Source organism: Clupea harengus, chromosome 9 (genome assembly GCF_900700415.2).
Source record: "Clupea harengus chromosome 9, Ch_v2.0.2, whole genome shotgun sequence".
Lineage (NCBI taxonomy): Eukaryota > Metazoa > Chordata > Actinopteri > Clupeiformes > Clupeidae > Clupea > Clupea harengus.
This window is the reverse complement of record NC_045160.1, coordinates 28,767,638-28,787,637: the sequence shown is the minus strand read 5'-3', so window position 1 is coordinate 28,787,637 and position 20,000 is coordinate 28,767,638. Positions and strand designations below refer to the sequence as shown.

At 41.9% G+C, this 20,000-nt stretch overlaps 2 protein-coding genes across 2 annotated transcripts in view; one reads left to right on the top strand and one right to left on the bottom strand.

Moving 5' to 3' along the window:
- LOC105896317 (NACHT, LRR and PYD domains-containing protein 3-like) overlaps positions 1 to 12,479 on the bottom strand; it is a 14,144-nt gene extending 1,665 nt beyond the window's left edge. Inside the window, exons 1-5 of the mRNA XM_042708639.1 lie at positions 12,373 to 12,479; positions 6,115 to 6,209; positions 4,313 to 4,429; positions 1,949 to 3,005; positions 1,188 to 1,642 (exon numbers count right to left, since the gene is read on the bottom strand). Coding sequence (XP_042564573.1) covers positions 1,188 to 1,642; positions 1,949 to 3,005; positions 4,313 to 4,429; positions 6,115 to 6,158 — 1,673 coding nt within the window. The 5' untranslated portion in view covers positions 6,159 to 6,209; positions 12,373 to 12,479. The remainder of the gene's footprint in view (positions 1 to 1,187; positions 1,643 to 1,948; positions 3,006 to 4,312; positions 4,430 to 6,114; positions 6,210 to 12,372) is intronic.
- Positions 1 to 20,000, top strand: part of LOC122133143 (protein NLRC3-like) — a 383,696-nt gene that overhangs the window by 4,683 nt on the left and 359,013 nt on the right. The window lies entirely within an intron of this gene.

Sequence of the window (20,000 nt, the reverse complement as noted above, 5' to 3'; positions counted from 1 at the left end):
ATGTGTGAGGTCAGGGCAGAGGTCAAATAGGAACAGTTCTTCTCTTTCAGGATACAGTAAATCAGCCTGGGACAAACATAATTATACACCTGAATATTAATCACCAATCCTCTACTCTCACACACAAACACACACACACAGGTCAGATAGGCACAGCTCTTCTCTGTCAGGGTACATTCATTCATCCTGGGAGAAACAACATGATACACCTGAACAACAGACGGGTCCAGTGTCCTACAGGGTTCAGGGGTTAGTGGTGGTGTGTTGCTGCCCTATAAGGCCACTTAAGGGTGGAGCAGAACAGTGTTCATTAACATTGCAAAAGCATCGTGATTAAGCCACTTTGGATCCAAAAGCACATGCCAGCCATCCCAGCCATATGGGTAAGTTTTAGCATTCACACCATAACTCAAAGAAACTGGAGTTGGACTTTGATACTGTATATAAAATGTAATATAGTTGGTACACAACCTACCCTTGCACTAAAGCTATTTACAGGAAATGTATAATATAGAAAAATACTTTACATACTCAAAACAAGTCTAAAGTTAAGTAACCCATAGAAAACACCAATCAACTCAGGTGTAATATACTGTTTAGTGTTTGACCTTCAATCCATATTAGACTGATGTGAGGTATGAACTGCAGTCAGGAGTGTTTGCTCTACTCTCAGTTTAGGAGAAATGTTCTCTTATCAGGGCAGTTCATTTACCAGGAACAAAGTCAACTATTTGATGATGTGCTCTCTACTGACAACCAGGGAACTCCATCTAACTTTCTCTCTCTCACATACACACACTCACACACATAAGTACACCAAGTGTTACCAAGCTGATGTGGATGTTGTGACCACTGGCACCAGCTTCTCTCACACACACACACACACACACACACACACACACACACACACACACACACACACACACACACACACAACATAGACCTTCAATCCATATTCTACTGTTGGTAGGGAGACTGATCAGGAGTGTTTGCTCCACTCAGGTGAGTAGAAATGTAGTTCATAGACGTAGTTCATTTACCATATTGATGATGTGCCATCCACTGAAAGACTTGCTGAGAAATCTCTTACACACACATACATGCCCCACCAAATCCCCCCCCCCCCCCCCCCCACACACACACACACACACACACACACACACACACACACACACTGTTTTACTCACACAGCTGATGTGGAATATGTGACCACTGGCACCAGCTTCTGCAGAACTTCATCAAGACTGAGGAGTTCAGTCAGATCTTCCTCCGGTGTCTTTATGTACTTCTGCAGGTCAAACTCATCCAGCTGCTCTTTTGGAATCTTAAACTCAAATATCTTAGTCTCCCACTTTCCTGGTAAGAGCATGTCCACACACAGAGTTCCTGAGCTCCTGTCAATGTCCTCCACTACAGCGTGGTGATTCAGCTCATTCAGACAGTAGAACAGGTTGATCTTTCTGTCTGATTTATTCTGATCTCTGATCTTCTGTTTGACACACTGGGCTGTTTGGGCTGTTTGCTCTGAGCTCTGTGATTGGCTTCTTGTCTGTGGCAGTAGGTGACTTAAGAGATTCTGATTGGACTCCAGTGAGAGGCCCAGGAGGAAGCGGAGGAAAAGGTCCAGGTGTCCGTTCTTACTCTGTAAGGCCAGATCCACTGCAGTTGTGTGTAGGTCATGAAGTGTTGCAGCTCTGAACAGAGCAGAGAGCTGAGAGGTTTGCTGTTGGTCAGGCATGTTTTTCTCTCTGTTGCTGAAGCACAGGAACACATATAAAGCTGCAAGAAACTCCTGAATGCTCAGATGCACAAAGCTGAACACCTTCCCCTGGTACAGCCCAGACTCCTCTCTGAAGATCTGAGTACACACTCCTGAGTACACTGATGCTTCTGTGACATCAATGCCACACTCTCTCACGTCTTCCTCATAGAAGATCAGATTGCCCTTCTCCAGCTGTTGGAAAGCCAGTTTCCCCAGTTTGAAAATCATCTCTTCATCTCTCTCTTTTCTCTCTGTGTACTTTTCATTTTTCATGCTTGTCTGAATGATCAGGAAGTGTGTGTACATTTGAGTCAAAGTCCTTGGCATTTCTACCCTCCCCGATTCATCTGATGTTCTCTCCACAACAGTGGCAGTAATCCAGGAGAAGACTGGAATGTGGCACATGATGTAGAGGCTCCTGGATGACTTCAGGTGTGTGATGGTTCTGCTGGCCAGTTTCTCATCACTGATTCTCTTTCTGAAGTACTCCTCTTTCTGTGGGTCACTGAATCCCCTTATTTCTGTCACCTGGTCCACACACTCAGGACGGATCTGATTGGCTGCTGCTGGTCGGGTGGTGATCCAGAGGAGAGCAGAGGGAAGCAGATTCCCCTTGATGAGGTTTGTCAGCAGCACGTCCACTGAGGCTGGCTCTGTCAAATCACAACACCTCGGGTTGAAATCTAGAGTAGGTCGACACTCATCCAGACCATCAAAGATGAACATGACTCTGTGCTCTGAAACAGTGAATATCCTTGGATCTGTAACTTCAGGGAAAAAATGCTGAATAAGCTCCACCAGACTGAGTTTTTTCTCCTTCATCAGGTTCAGCTCTCGGAAGGGGAGAGGAAATATGAAGTGGACATCTTGATTCTCTTTCCCTTCAGCCCAGTCCAGAATGAACTTCTGCACAGAGACTGTTTTTCCAATGCCAGCCACTCCCTTTGTCAGCACTGTTCTGATGGGTTTTTCTTGTCCTGATAAGGGTTTAAAGATGTCACTGCAGTTGATTGGTGTGCCTCGTGCTGCTTCTCTCCAGGATGCTCTCTCTATCTGTCTGACCTCATGTTCATCATTGACCTCTCCTCTTCCCCCCTCTGTGATGTAGAGCGCTGTGTAGATCTCATGGAGGAGTCTGGCATCTCCCTGCTTTGTGATTCCCTCAGTCAGACACTGAAACTTCTTCTGAAGATGGGATTTGTGGATCTGCTGCATTTCAACATTTACTGGACCAGGTTGGTATCTGTGTGTGAAAACAAGAACAAATATTAAATAACTTGTTTACTGTAATATCAGTTAAACTTTAGTGTCTGCACAGTACTGTCAGTCAAGAAGGTATGTAGTCTTTATAACTGCCACTCTGTCTGAAGAGTTTCCCCCTAATGTAGTCTATATAACTGTCACTCTGTCTGAAGAGTTTCCCCCTAATGTAGTCTATATAACCGCCACTCTGTCTGAAGAGTTTCCCCTAATGTAGTCTATATAACTGCCACTCTGTCTGAAGAGTTTTATATAAACTACCCTCAGCACTGTGTCCCCCTAATGCTCTTCTCTCATGTGATTGCTGATGAATTGACTTGCTTCATATTTCCTCTGCAGTCGTTCTCTCTCTCTCTCACTACATTTCACCTGCTGACACAGGAGGGCTGCTGGATTTGTGCTTGTCGCTCCAGATTATTATAATGTCACTTTACTGACTTGTTCCTCCTCTGCACAGAAACATGCACACACACCTACACACACACAAACCTGAGAATGTTGGTGTTTACCAACTGATGTTTACGAATGTAACATATTCATGTTTGGTCTTGAATTGATCCTTCTGATGTGGTCAGTAGTCTGATTGTGGTTTCATTCTGAAGTACCTGCCATAGCTGTGTAATTAGACTAGTCCCACTGTATCCTCTGCCTGGGAGAATGTTATTTTAGGGGATTGGCTGGTGGCAAATGCAAAGCAATGGGTCTTCAGGTACGAAACCACTTTAGAGTATTTGGGCTCTCTTTCTCTTTCTTCTTCTCCCTCTGCTCTTTCCTCTCCTCTCCTTTGCCTTTCTTCTTCTTATCTTTTCCTGCTGCTGTTTCTCCTGTCTTTGAGTGTGGGGATCCTCTCAATTTATTGTTAATTATATTAATAAACTGATCAATAATAACTGATCAGCATTAACCATTCATATAACTCCTTGTGTGTTGTGTCATGACACCAAACAATTGGCTCAGACACTGCCTGGTAATACTGTAGGTCTTTTAATAGTATAATGCAGACAGATTAATTGTATTTTCCTCAATATGTACCACTCCAAGGCTTTCTAATGTCCCATGGAGTTCAGACATGTATAAACCTTCCAGCCTGGTGTTTTCTATCATTGGAAACATTTTGTCTGCAATTAGCATCTAGATACTATATATTAAAGAAATCAATATTCAATCTCATATAAAAATCTAGCATAAAAGACAAGTCAAAAACCTTTGGGACACTTTTATACTTCAGATGTACTTCAATGACTGTATGGATGATTGTATTTCCTGTGGAAAGTCCTCAATACTACTCACCTCTGACCAGCAGGAACACCTCCTTCTGCTAAGAGGGGTGGACGATCAATGGACTGGTCACTCTTCATGGACACACAGCTCGGTACGGGAGAGTGTGATCTCTTCTGCTGGATGGAGCTGTATTTCACACACACACACAACGTTATCAGAAGTATATGTAAAAAAAAAAAAAAAATCACTAGTCAAAATGACCCAAGTCCTATTTTGTCTGCAATACTTTGCCATAACATTTCATGCAATTTCAAGGAATATTACTGATTTAAAATAAATCAAGGGAGAATATCTCTTTGGTTTCAAATATTTCCACAGTGGCATTTTGAAGATCTTTCTATAACCCTTAATTTACTTAGGAAGCCATTTTGATTTGAAAAGCAGCGTCAGATATGACAAGTCAGCCTCTGGGGTACGTTCGTCGTAGGATTGAAGCTAAGTTAATCAATTGGCCTTTTAGCCCGTTAAGATTAGCGAGCTGATTGAGAACAGCAAATATCGGTTCGTTAACGGCTGACCCGCATCCTAATCATGTGGTTAATTTCAAGCAGGCTAAAGTTATCATGGCATTTGCGCGTGCACGTCCTACTTCAAAAGGCAGGAAAGGTCGATCACCAAAACCATGATTTTCTAACGGTATAATGGTTCTAAACTCAAAGAAAAGGGCTCTTTTTTTCTCCGCTGGCGAGTAGGAGATGAACATGAACGCTTATGAAGAATACAAGACCATAATCATGGCAAAATTCAACACCACCACCGCTGTGAGAGCAAGGTGTGTTGGGATGTTTATAGGGTGATATCTATGTATGAATACCTGACTGCAAGTGTGCACTAGTACAGAGGTTTCCTCTACCGGTTCGTAACTGCGAGGTTGATAGTTCGAATCCCCTCACCTCATTCCTCGGTGTAGTTTTACATTTCCTTGGAAGTCGCTTTGAATGAAAGCGTCTGTTAAATGACTAAATGTATTAATAACAAATGCAATAAATTGAAGCAGTGAAAATAAATTGTGTGTATTTCTCTCTATTCTTATCATGAGTCCACCTTAATCATTTTCTACAATAATGATATGCTATGGTGTACTAATAACACTCATATAATTAGGAGTGCTTTGTTCTCCGCATCACCGACACTACAAAAATGTACCACTCGCAAAAAAGCGCAAGACAGTCAATGTTCGACTGTGGTGTTTGCAATAAATGACTCGAAAAGGTCTTGTAAATTAATTATTCCTTGTCGGCTGAATCGGTAGCGCTCATACAAGAACTCATCATGATGGAATACGCTAATCTAACTCTAATATCAGTCCTTGGTCAATGGGATCCCTCCTTTTTCCGGGGGTGTGGCAAGCTTATCCAGCTACACTTAAGTTAGCCTGCGCTGGAGCAGGTTAGTGCTAATTGATATGTTACTATGGTGATTAAAGTTGCTTCCACGAACCAAAAAGAGGGGCGTTTTTTTATCTTAGCCTGAAAATTAGCTCGCTAAACCGCTTAGCAAGCTACGACAAATACCCCCCAGCTCTACTGTGGGAAGGGTTCTACTTTCTGATAGGCTGCCAAATAAAAACAAAAAACACTCAGTTAGCTCTCATCCAATCGGCTTTTGTTGCCAGGCAGAAATCAGGCAAACGGGTTGTTTCCCACACACCCACAGATACTTGCATATTATGCTCTTAATTGTAGTTCGTAACTTTTTGCTTACAAATACATATAAAAAGATATATTACCCTGATTAATAAACAAACAAATAGACATGTAAATAAACAAATTATACATGTAAATATATTATTGTTGTTGTTGTTGTCTTACCCCAGATGCCCATAACCATGGTTCTCTTCTTCACTGGAACTCATTTTGGGGCAAATACACCCCTTTTCTTAGGATATCCCTCTCCTGGTATTATACTGGAGAATGGGAGAGAAAGACACACATACACAGTGTCACAACGTGTAACCAAAACTATGAAAAGAGAGCATATTACTCCAATTCTCAGGTCATTGCACTGGCTCCCAGTTAGATACATAACTGAATTAAAAGTTTGAATAAAAACCTGTCAGGTCTCTTAGATCTGCAGGAGCTGGTCAGCTAGTGGTGCCCAGAGTTAAAACTAAACAGGGTGAGATGGCATTTAGCCGTTATGCTGCCCACTGCTGGAACCAGCTCCCCATGGGGATCAGATCTGGGGCCCGTTCGTCGTAGGGTTGAAGCTAAGTTAATCAATTGGCCTTTTAGCCCGTTAAGATTAGCGAGCTGATTGAGAACAGCAAATATCGGTTCGTTAACGGCTGATCCGCATCCAAATCATGTGGTTAATTTCAACCAGGCTAAACTTATCATGGCATTTGCGCGTGCACGTCCTACTTCAAAAGGCAGGAAAGGTCGATCACCAAAACCATGATTTTCTAACGGTATAATGGTTCTAAACTCAAAGAAAAGGGCTCTTTTTTTCTCCGCTGGCGAGCAGGAGATGAAAATGAACGCTTATGAAGAATACAAGACCATAATCATGGCAAAATTCAACATCGCCACCGCTGTGAGAGCAAGGTGTGTTGGGATGTTTATAGGGTGATATTTATGTATGAATACCTGACGGCAAGTGTCAACTGGTACAGAGGTTCCCCCCACCGGTTCGAATCTGCAGGGCTGCTAATTCAAATCCCCTCACCTCCTGCCTCGATGTAGTTTTACATTTCCTTTTAAGTCGCTTTGAATAAAAGCGTCTGTTAAATGACTAAATGTATTAATAACAAATGCAATAAATTGAAGCAGTGAAAATAAATTGTCTGTATTTCTCTCTATTCTTATCATGAGTCCACCTTAATCATTTTCTACAATAATGATATGCTATGGTGTACTAATAACACTCATATAATTATGAGTGCTTTGTTCTCCGCATCACCGACACTACAAAAATGTACCACTCGCAAAAAAGCGCAAGACAGTCAATGTTCGACTGTGGTGTTTGCAATAAATGACTCGAGAAGGTCTTGTAAATTAATTATTCCTTGTCGGCTGAATCGGTAGCGCTCATACAAGAACTCATCATGATGGAATAATGGATCTTGGCGATCGCAAAGAACTCTCTCCCTCCGCTAATCTAACTATCAAATATCAGTCCTTGGTCAATGGGATCCCTCCTTTTTCCGGGGGTGTGGCAAGCTTATCCAGCTACACTTAAGTTAGCCTGCGCTGGAGCAGGTTAGTGCTAATTGATATGTTACTATGGTGATTTATCGAAAGTTGCTTCCACGAACCAAAAAGAGGGACGTTTTTTATCTTAGCCTGGAAATTAGCTCGCTAAACCGCTTAGCGAGCTACGACGAATACCCCCCTGCCCCAACTCTAACCTGTTTAAATAAGAAGATCAAAACTGCCTTATTTTCCACTGCCTTCAATTCATCAGTTGGCTTTATGTTTGTCTTTGTAATACTCGCTCCCTCTACTTTAATCTACTGCCTATTAATGATTAATTATGCCCGTTCCTCCAGTACCACTTTGTCGCTCCTGTTTGCCAGATAAGAATGTGAACACAGTGTGTGACCGCCATGGAAGTAAGACAAACAAACTGGACCAACACTAATAATGTTTGATTCTACCCGACCAAAACCAGTCTCGCCGTCCTTCTTAAAAACTGCATGACCAGACACATAGTAAATGCGGGTTAGAGCACACTGCCTGTGTGAGACGCCCATGTTAACAGGTTAGATCACACTGCCTGTGTGAGACGCCCATGTTAACAGGTTAGATCATAAACACTGCCTGTGTGAGACGCCCATGTTAACAGGTTAGAGCACACTGCCTGTGTGAGACGCCCATGTTAACAGGTTAGAGCACACTGCCTGTGTGAGACGCCCATGTTAACAGGTTAGAAAGACGCCCATGTTAACAGGTTAGATCACACTGCCTGTGTGAGACGCCCATGTTAACAGGTTAGAGCACACTGCCTGTGTGAGACGCCCATGTTAACAGGTTAGATCATGCACACAGTACAGCCAGTGTGAAACAAGCCTAAGTCTGTAGTCAACGATGTTTCAATATTCAGCCTCACTGAACAACTTCTTATCTCGAGGTGAACCAGACCTGTTTACGAAAAGCCTTGCCAATGCAACAATATGCTTATACTAGAGCTGTGAAAAATAACGCGTTATGATTAAATTACAGGATTAATTAGTTCCTTTTTTTAACGCATTTAACTCATGCGCAAAATGAGCTTCCAATATACCCACAATTCCGCCCAATCTGTATTAGTCGCCGGCTCGCCGCTGTAATGGGAAGTTCGTGTTTAAAAAAAACAATGATGGAACATTCAATAAAACCAAAGTGATATGCACACTCTGCGGGAAGACGTTATCGTTTCACCGTAGCAATACCAGCCTTAAGTACCACCTCAACGCGATGCATGCGTTGGTCGGCGAGGGGAGTTAAAGTGGAATGCGCCAAACCACCCTCACTGAACAACGTAGGCCCCTCATTAAGTCTGCCTGTGACAAGTTGAGAGGCACAGTGAGGCATGTGCACAACAGTTCCAAACTGTTGCAAGCAACTGGGCAATTGAAGACAAAACGACCACTATAGGGACAGACAGTGCACGTAATGTGATAGCCACGGCTAGACTACTGTAAAAGGGCATTTAGAGGCATTAGATTGTGTCATGGTGTGGTTAATGGTTGTTTGACAAAAAAGAGAACATTTTTCAAACATCCTATAAAAACAATGGCTAAGAAGCCCAAATCATTTCTGTTTGATTTAAAAAGAAAACAAAAATGTTTTATTCAACCATACAATGGCTAAGAAGCCCAAATTCTGTTTAGGATGAAGATTATATTAATGTTCCATATGGAATAGCAAAGATAACTGCTGAGTTGCAGCACCATTGTTTTTTTTATTAATAAAAAAAGAAAACGTGTTAAATGTATATATCCGTCCTTTGTCATAAATCGTTTTGTTCTCACAAAAATATACCGAGAAAATTGGTAATATGTGATTGATCATGATTAATCCACAGAAACCTGTGATTAATCTGATTAAAATGTTTAATCATTTCACAGCCCTAGCTTATACGTGTTGTCTGGTGCGTGTATGTGTGGGCGGTGAGGATGGCTCACAGATTCTCACATATTTCAATCATGTTAACTTGACGAGTATAAAGGACCTGCACTCTCTCTTCCCTCTGTTGCTGTTCCTCTAGTCTAGATCCTCTGCCTCTTGTACCACTAGGACTCGCACTCTCTCCTCCTCTTCCTCTCTCTTCTCCTCCTCTAGTATCAGCTGCCCTAGCTGGTTTCACTTCACACTGCTGAGGGCACGTCATAACTGAGACCTGCATCAGGCTACACGAGGAAGAATAGTAGGCTTCTACTCCAAAAGAAATGTGAAGTTATTTATAAGTTATCTGTTAAATTGAGCAGCATGTTATTTTTATTAAGAAGTAACTCCAATTTTTGGAGCAGTGGGGTTGTTCGGGGTGACAGGCTTAGCTTTGGCTAAAGTACATAGCCAGCAATGCATCTAGCCAACACTGAGAGAATATACAAATCAATATGAGCTGGTTTATACTTCGCAAACAACACTTTAGACGTTTTTCGTATTAATTATTCAACGTATTCATTAGCTGATATATTTATAGTGTAGGACTCGTGGTGGCATGCTATTGTCATAGTTGAATGTTGAGCTAGTCTTTTGCCTGTTGGTGTAGAATCTACCTGCCAACATTTGAGTAGCAAAATCCGGGAGATTTCGGCGGCGGGCGGGGCCGAGGGGGCAAATGTTGGTTTTGAGGGATGTTGTGTATATAAGCAATTGCAATAACTTATTATTAATTCATGACATTTTTAATACAACAAAACTATCCAAGAATAAATAATAAAATGTAAGTAAATTACATAATTCATAAAAAAAACATCACAGAAACAGTTAATGGAACTTGCACAGGTCTTAAAAACTACTGTTTTGCAGTGTTGTATATGTAGGTGGCTGACTTGGCTGCCCAAAGTGTTTTTTTTTTAGATGGGGTGTACTTTGAAGGAGGCTTAGTAAAGTACATTTTGCAAGATAAAAGAGCGCACAAAGTGCTGTTATTCAAACTAGTTCTATTTTCTGTAACAATTTTTTTTACCATACTGAAAGTCCTCTCTGAGGAGGCATTACTATGTGGAATGCAAAGTAATGCCTTCATCGGCCTAGCCAGCTGACTGAAGCGCTCATCTTTCCCTACAAGGCCCCAGAATCTGTCCACTCTCTGTTCCTGAGGTAACTCCTTGCTGTCTGCAACCTGGTAGTCAGTCAGTTCCTCTCTCAGCTTATCAGAATCAAGTCTCAGTGGAGGAAACAAGCACCCTAGCCTGTTGTCACTACACAGTATGAACACATTTGCAAACATCTTATTAGTAGGGTTACTTAAGAAATGCTGAATGTACTTAATTCTTATAAAAATCTTTGCTCAGTTAGGTGACTTAAAAGCAATAGCCTGTGCAGAAAGATAAACTGCGCAATAGAATGTTGCTTGCCAGATTGACAAATTGGTTGAAAATGGTATAGTGTATTTATTGTGTACACACTATATGCATTGGAATGCGTTGATCTGTCAAGGTTGACGGATCCCCATTCAAAGTGAATGATAGGTGTCTTAAGACACCTCGCAAATCCTCTCAGACGTATTTTTTTCAGTTACAATAATGGGGTTTTTACATTGTACTGTGTCTATTTCTCGGTAACTTTCTAAAAATATAAGCAAAACAAAGTCAAACAAACAACTTTTAGGTACAAATAAGGACCATATACGGAGTTTGGTCCGCCATCTCTTTTTTTTAAGCTTCGCGCTCTTGGGACGTGACCATAAACGTGATCTGATTGACTAGAGCCTGTGCTGTCGTATTTGCATGAAAGGCAATTTGATTGGCTAACGCTTGCGTTGCCTCTCATGATTGCGTTTCATACGTGATCTGGCAAATTTAGAACGTTGGACACACATTTTGATTTAATTATTAATAAAATACATTTGTACCTCGTAAAATACGGGAGATTACCGGGAGAAATGACAAAACGGGAGGGCGGCGGGAGATGGATCAGAAAACGGGAGAAACCCGGGAAAAACGGGAGAGTTGGCAGCTACAGTAGATCCAATGCCCTCAACCTCACAACCCCCATTAGCTTCGGGTCTGGGGAGGGAGACAACTCTCTCCAATATTTTGAGTTTGGAATGCAGTAGGCTATACATTTGAAACGCTCCTTTAAGTGTTATAGTATAACCAACAGGAGATCACCGATGTGTTAAGTGGTATTGGTGATACTACTCTGTGTAAGAGTGAAATTACTGTTGCTTTTTGTAGACGGTCCCTGCCCACTCAGTTGGCTGCACATACCCATATTATTTGTCCAGTTCGTAGGACGGCTCGTTTTGATGAAAATTCGGTTGTAGCTTGTTGTCTACAGAACTACGGTTTGAATGATTCGTCGTTTGTGTTTTTACAACGTTTCCCTTATGACTATTGATGCGGGAACTTCGAATCGGTGAATATCTTTCCAACTTTACCGAAGTTTGAGTTCGTCCTTTCCGTTGTTCCGTGTTATGTAACTCCTCCATCTTACAATGGGCGGCACATACAGTCTAGCCTGTTAGTGTAACCTGCTAGCTTACAGTTGCCTTGGATAATAGAGACTTTAGGACATTAACACATCGTTGTCCACATGAAAGTCCAAAATAAACAGAACAGTAACCATGCTCAAAATCTGGTCTACATCGAGTGATTTTTCTTTCCCTTTTTTTTCGTTACCAGTAAGCTATTGTATTCCTGTCATTTCAAAATTCTCGGACAGTCGACTATTTTAAGCAAGGCCTGTATTATGATGTAGACTAATTGTAAGTGAGGCTATTGTAGGGTTAATGCTTTCTATGATTCACAATCAAACATTTCTTACAGCGAGATAAAAACAACAGGATAGGATTCCCATCGTGTTGAGGACGGACGAAACATTGTAACCTAAACTTTAGCTTTATCATAGTAACATCAAACATCAGTTGTTAAAGCACCGATTTAACCGTTTACAATTCAATGCTGAGATACTCACAAACGGTATTTTCTGGATATTTCTTTGCTGAAAAATTGAACTTGCGTGCTAACAAAATGGAAGAAAACGAGTTTAGTTTCACTTTCATGTGAAGTGCGTACGTGGCGGCTGTTTGAAAATTTAAAGGGCACCTACCGCATCATATCGTATGATGAGATAGTCCACTCTTCATCGTTAAGATTAACATTATGGTACGAGGCGATCCGGATTAAAAATAGCCTTTAACCACACGGATATGATCAAACTTATTTTTTAAATAACCTTTTCACTCATTTTGAGACGGACACAGTCAGGGCCGGATTAACAATTTTCCGTGCCCTGGGCAACAAAGCTCAAGGCCCCCCCCCCCCCTCGGCCAAACAATCGCAAAGTCGCTATCATCAAGATCATATAGCTCTATACTATCAGGCTTCTGCATGGCTCAGTGGAGATGTATGTGTGTACAATAGCCTCAGCATAAAGTGCATGCATTCAAAAGACAAAACAGATGCACAACTGTGCATAACTTTTTACAATGAATCTTTCACAGAACTTGGTGGCTTGATGAGTACTTATTGAATGTTTCAATATGTAGCCAATCAACTATCTGTTGACTGCAACAGTGAAATAAAGCAGACAGCTAGAGAAGCCTTAACTTAAAACCAGAGAACATTTTAAAAATGCAAAAATGTGAAATTATCACCAGCCATGAAGCAGGCAATTAGTGTGTATTGAGTAAAAGTAAACCATTGGCTACACTGTTGCATGTCATTTCAAAGTCAAGATCATGTTTATTGTATCACAATTCAACATTTGATGTTGATCACTTCACTACTATATATCCTTATTATTTTATTTAAACAAATGGAACTTACAACTGGCCTCCCTTAACTCTTCAAGCCCCAAGGTGCCCCGTGGGGAACTTTTTGGTATTTTGATTAATATATTTAAAAATCTCTGCGAGTTTTTGTCCTAGAAACATAAAACTAACACCCACAGCAACCTTGAACCCTTTTCTTTTAAAATATGTAAAGTTTGAAACTAAAATATAAATAATCACTTTGTAAGGACAATATTACGAATCCCTTGCAAATTTCAGCCTCTGAGTGAGGTTTCGACCCTCCCATTAGCAAATGACAACTATTCATATGATAAGGAGATGGTAATTCAGTGATCACTATTGGCTCATGATGTGTCAAGTAAACCTGTAGGAACAAAGACATTCTAGGCCCATTACGTCATGGCCATTGTTCTTGACCGAGGTGTCCCAGAATGTTCACACCTTTCTCATCAATATGCATAGTGGTCTAAGTGAAGAAAAGTGTTACATTGTATATTACTTAAAATTAGTATTGAAACCACACACACTTTCTGAATGCTCCACATAGGTGAGTTTATCAAACACCTATGTTTACAGGGCTCAGAGTAAAAAAGAAAACTTCCAAAATATTAACAATGTGTTTTTTTACAAAGTCTGAGCACCTCTAAAACTAGATTTAATTTTAGTGTCTTTAGATTTCATTTTAATAAAAAACGTTTTTTACTACATTCCTTTTACTCTCATTTTATTATTGCTGAGGTGTTCTAGAATATAATCATAAATGCCACTTTTGCCTCATGGTTTTTAGTTAGGTGAAATATACAAAAATATCAGGCATGGCAGACTACCTAACATAGTCAAAAAAAAGCCGTGGGGCTGGAAGTGTTAAAGACTGAACTCATGACTACACAAACAATTATGAGGCCTAATGACCTATCTTTACTTTTACTTTACTTCTCACATTAACACGCATATATTAATTCTAGTAACCATTCCAACCAACAACCAATTCCAGCAGTAACAATTAACACACTAGGATTCATATACACATATATATATTATATAAATTCATATAGACAAATTAATTATTTTCTCACATTAAAACACATATTATTAACTCAAACACTTAATGCCTCACAACTGGCCTCTTTTCAACACTGAACTCATGAAGAAACAAACAATTCAATTATTAGGCCTAATGACCTATCAGCTTTTAAAACTTCTCACATCAACACATACAGTTAATTATGTTCTCAATTGAAGATTACTCAGTGGCCTTCCTTCTAGACTTCAAATATGCAAACTCGTGCACAATATCTTCAAAATCCATTCCCTCAACAACTTCATTTTCTATGGACAGTAAAGAAAGAGCAGAAAGTCTTGCCTGTGTCATAGTGGTTCTTAATGCATTTTTTACTCGTTTTAAAACAGAAAACGACCTCTCACCCTCACAATTTGAGACTGGCAGAGTTAAAAACATTTTAAGTGCAACATATATATTTGGGAATGTTGTTTTAAGGCCATTTGTTTCAAGAATCTGCAACATTTTAACAGGGGAAGTCTCACTCGACACAAAGTGTGTGAACTGCATGAGCTCGTCTGCTAGGGACGCATCTAGGTCTGTAGGATACGTGGATGTCAGCCTAGCAGCTCGTTCGCGCACATCACGCTCATCATAGTCCCTGTCAAATAAAACGCCAAAGAGCTCACACACATCTGTGTAGGCACCGATCCGTTTTGATAGGCAAGAAGTGAGTTTGTCAATAATCACATAATATGTTTCCACTTTGAATTTTAGACTGCCATTAGTAAAGACGACCTCCTCATCGTTGTCACTCTCGTCAGAAAATCTCTTTCTTTTTCTCCTACGTGAAATGTCATACTGATAGTCCTGTGTAGCACTGACAGATCGTGCTGATTCTTCCAGCTCTGCAAACTGGTCTCGTAACTTGCCAACATAGGAGAGCAGTGACTGTAAAAGCCGCACAGCAGTTGCTAAATCTATGTCTCTTGTTTGAATTTTGTCACTGGTTGCTTTAAATCTGCCTAGTATTCTGTCCCACACCATGGTCATCATAACACTTTCAAGTGTATCAAGTTTCGCAACCAGCGCAGAAGCCTCACGTTTGCATCGTTCTTTTTCGTCACTGTCCGAGGCTATTTTGGCCAATGAATCTCGAATTGCGCTGTAATTTTTGCATAGAGCTTTCGTTGAGTCTGCTCTACAGCTCCACCTCGTACCACAGAGGGATTTTAATGTATGGCTAATGCTAAAGTCGCTGTTTTTGAAAACTGTATTCCAGCGATAAGTTGAAGCACTGCAAAATGTATAAAGAGACTGTAGAAGTTCAAAAAAAGAGATGACATCTGCACTACAGTCTTCAATGGTATTAACACCAACAAGGTTTAATGAGTGGGCGGCACACGGTGTATAGTGGATTAGTGGGTTTACTTTTTTCAACTGAGCTTGGAGTCCGTTATACTTGCCAGACATGTTGCTAGCATTATCATAACTTTGACCACGACAGTTTGCCAAGTCCAGGCCAAGGTTTCGCACCATGCTAATGACAGATTCCGCTAAACTAAGGCCTGTGTGGCTGTGGATGGGCTCAAATCCTATGAACCTTTCAACTAATTTCCCACTTGCATTAACGAATCGGAATACAAATGTCAGCTGATCCACATGCGAAAGATCTGGGGTGGAATCGACGATAACAGAGAAATATTTCGCCTGCTTAATTTCATCTGCAATGACTTGCTTTGTTTTGTCACCCATTAATGCAATAAATTCATCACACACAGTGGAAGAGATGTATGAGGGCTTACCTTTCCCCTTGTTGCCATGCTTTACAAGGTGTTCTTTTAAAAATGGGTCGAAATGTGCAATGACCTCTAATGTCCCAAGATAATTTCCATTATGCACTGAGCCCAACAGTTCGTTGTCGCCTCTGAAAGCTAACCCCCTAGCTGCCAAAAACTTGATGACAGTAACCACACGCCTCAGTACCTCTGTCCAGTACCGTTGTTCTGCCTCACATTGTCGGACAAGTGCAGCATCCACTCGGCAAACGACTTGGGATCTCTGTATTAGAGACAACATATTCCGTCTATGTTCCAAACTTTTTTCATGGTCCCCGATCCTCTCAGAGTGTTTCCAATCGCTAAATCCACTGATGAAGGCATGTTGTTGGGTTTGGGGTGACAGGAGTTTGCAGGCATGACAGTAAACAGAGCCAGTAGATGGTGAATAAAGCAGCCATTCCCTCGGGACGACTTCGTTGTTTTGAAGACGACAATTAAATAGGTCATTTGTGAGAGAGCGGGTTCGACACCCAAGCCCAGACTCCCTCACGGATGCTGGGTACCTGCTAGCCCGGTTGTGGAAGGCAGCTGGTCCTCTGTGGATGGCCTCCTCCCTCAGCGTCTCTGTCAGGGGTCCCCAAAGTGCCGGATCTGACGGGAGTGTGAAGGTGCTGCGGGGGCTGGAGCTACCTGTGGTCTCAGCTCTTTCAGTCGGGCTTGCATCATGTTCGTTGTGATGATGTGGAGGCTGTTCATCCTCGTCGTCCTCTTGCTCTTGGCTCAGTTGGCTGTCGTCCCATGTCTCACTGCTAGCTTCCACACTGGTGGTAGCCTGACTGCTAGTGCTAGCACTAACGTTAACGTTAGCTGTTTCCACAGCCACCACAGGTGAAGGAGGGATTTCAGCGTTTCCATCACCTTTTCTCAGAGGGCACTGATTTGGAGTAAAATAATTGGCTATTTTTGGTAGATGTTTCAAATTGTCGACTAACTTCAATTCTTTTTTTCTTTTCAATTTTCTTTTAGCACTCCCGCTTAACTGCTTCTCCATCTTGCTACACTGCTTCTCCCCATAGAACGCTCTCCTCCAGCCACAGCGCTTCAAGTCACGTGACTCTCGTTCGCAGTGTCCACGGGGTACAGCTGGCAAGCCGCAAACGGCATTTGTGCAGGCAGCTACTAGACTACATAAACACTGTTTTTGACGTGATTTAACATAATATTTTGATCGAACGAGTTGCAATAAAGTTCTCACATTAAGGAAAGTAAAGACTGCGTTCATAACGTGATATAACATTTTAGTTGAAGTTGTCCAGGGCCCCTTAGATGTCATGTGCCCCTGGGCAAGTGCCCAGTTGCCCTAATGGTTAATCCGGCCTTGGACACAGTATGCCTGAAGAAAGCCCATGGCATGCAGGGCCTGCCACCTGTCTGACTCACATGAACATCACCACATCCATTAGGCCCACACCACACCACACCACACCACACCTGTCTGACTCACATGAACATTACCCCATCCATTAGGCCCACACCACACCACACCTGTCTGACACATGAACATTACCCCATCCATTAGGCCCACACCACACCACACCACACCACACCACACCTGTCTGATTCACATGAACATTACCCCATCCATTAGGCCTACACCACACCACACCACACCACACCACACCTGTCTGACTCACGTGAACATTACCCCATCCATTAGGCCCACACCACACCACACCACACCACACCTGTCTGACTCACATGAACATTACCCCATCCATTAGGCCCACACCACACCACACCACACCACACCACACCTGTCTGACTCACATGAACATTACCCCATCCATTAGGCCCACACCACACCACACCACACCACACCACACCACACCTGTCTGTCTCTCATGAACATTACCCCATCCATTAGGCCCACACCACACCACACCTGTCTGACTCACATGAACATTACCCCATCCATTAGGCCCACACCACACCACACCACACCACACCACACCTGTCTGACTCACATGAACATTACCCCATCCATTAGGCCCACACCACACCACACCACACCACACCACACCACACCTGTCTGTCTCTCATGAACATTACCCCATCCATTAGGCCCACACCACACCACACCTGTCTGACTCTCATGAACATTACCCCATCCATTAGGCCCACACCACACCACACCTGTCTGACTCAAATGAACATTACCCCATCCATTAGGCCTACACCACACCACACCACACCACACCACACCACACCACACCTGTCTGACACCACACCACACCGCTTGTCTACATGAAAACACCCCACCCGGATGAAAAACACAATTCACAATTCACAAATGTATTACATGATTCACAAATAAATGCTCCTCATCTCAAGCCGGAGACAATGTCCGTTACTATGGCGGGTGGTTGTAGTCCACATAGACACGATAATGTGATTGGCTAAAATTGGAAGAGATCTGATAGGCTGCAGAGAATATCTTTTAGAAAAAAATGCATTTGTGAATCTAAGCTCATTAAGAAAGTTCCAAAAATCCACACACACAAATGCAGGGATTTGTAACTCCTGTTCGTCAGGTTGCAAACAAATGTCATGGGGTCATTTATTTGTGAATCATGAAATACATTTGTGAATCGCGTTACATTTGTTTGTGAATCACAAATCACATTTGTGAATTGCGTTTTGTTTGTTTGTGAATTATGAAACTAATTTAACTCCATATTAAAGTGCTGACAATCCGCCATCATGTAGGCTCTGCTCCAAGATGCGCTAACTCTATCTGCTGTACCAGTTTAAAGTGCTAGATGTGCTAACTCTATCTGCTGTACCAGTTTAAAGTGCTAGATGTGCTAACTCTATCTGCTGTACCAGTTTAAAGTGCTAGATGCGCTAACTCTATCTGCTGTACCAGTTTAAAGTGCTAGATGCGCTAACTCTATCTGCTGTACCAGTTTAAAGTGCTAGATGCGCTAACTCTATCTGCTGTACCAGTTTAAAGTGCTAGATGCGCTAACTCTATCTGCTGTACCAGTTTAAAGTGCTAGATGTGCTAACTCTATCTGCTGTACCAGTTTAAAGTGCTAGATGCGCTAACGCTATCTGCTGTACCAGTTTAAAGAGCTAGATGTGCTAACTCTATCTGCTGTACCAGTTTAAAGTGCTAGATGTGCTAACTCTATCTGCTGTACCAGTTTAAAGTGCTAGATGTGCTAACTCTATCTGCTGTACCAGTTTAAAGTGCTAGATGTGCTAACTCTATCTGCTGTACCAGTTTAAAGTGCTAGATGCGCTAACTCTATCTGCTGTACCAGTTTAAAGTGCTAGATGCGCTAACTCTATCTGCTGTAGCAGTTTAAAGTGCTGACAATCTGCCATGTAGATGCGCTCTTTTGGGTTTGTGTCCTTCTCTTACCCGTACCCTAACAGGGGCCGTTTGTGTTCTTCTCCTACCCATACCCTAACAGGGGCCGTTTGGGGGCCCTAGCTTGCGAAAGGGTGAGAACCCTGCTCTTGGGGGTACAGGCTTGTATCTCATATCTCATATCCTGCCCTAGTGAGGAAATGTTTGACACTTTTTTTACTCAAGGTATATCATTATTAAAAAAACAAACAAAATTCAAATCAAATCCGTTCAACATTTCAGATTAACATTTTATTTTTCTATAAATACAACTTACATGTTTTAAATATATTTTTATGTATATATGTATGGCTAAGGACATAACGTCTACTTGTCATATAGTGAAGCCCCTGGTCTACCAGTAAATAGTGCCTCAGTGCATGTTCTCCTCCTGACCACTAGGTGGCATAACTGCCCTGTGGGCTCAGAGCATGTTCTCCTAACATTGTGTCTGCACAGAAGGAGAGATCCCTGAGCTCACATCAACCCCTTGTGTCTGCACAGAAGGGGAGGTTTGAGAGTGCATCAACCCCTTGTGTCTGCACAGAAGGGGAGGTTTTAAAACCTTTATGTTATCGTATCATCTAAATTATCAAAAGGAAATTAGAAACA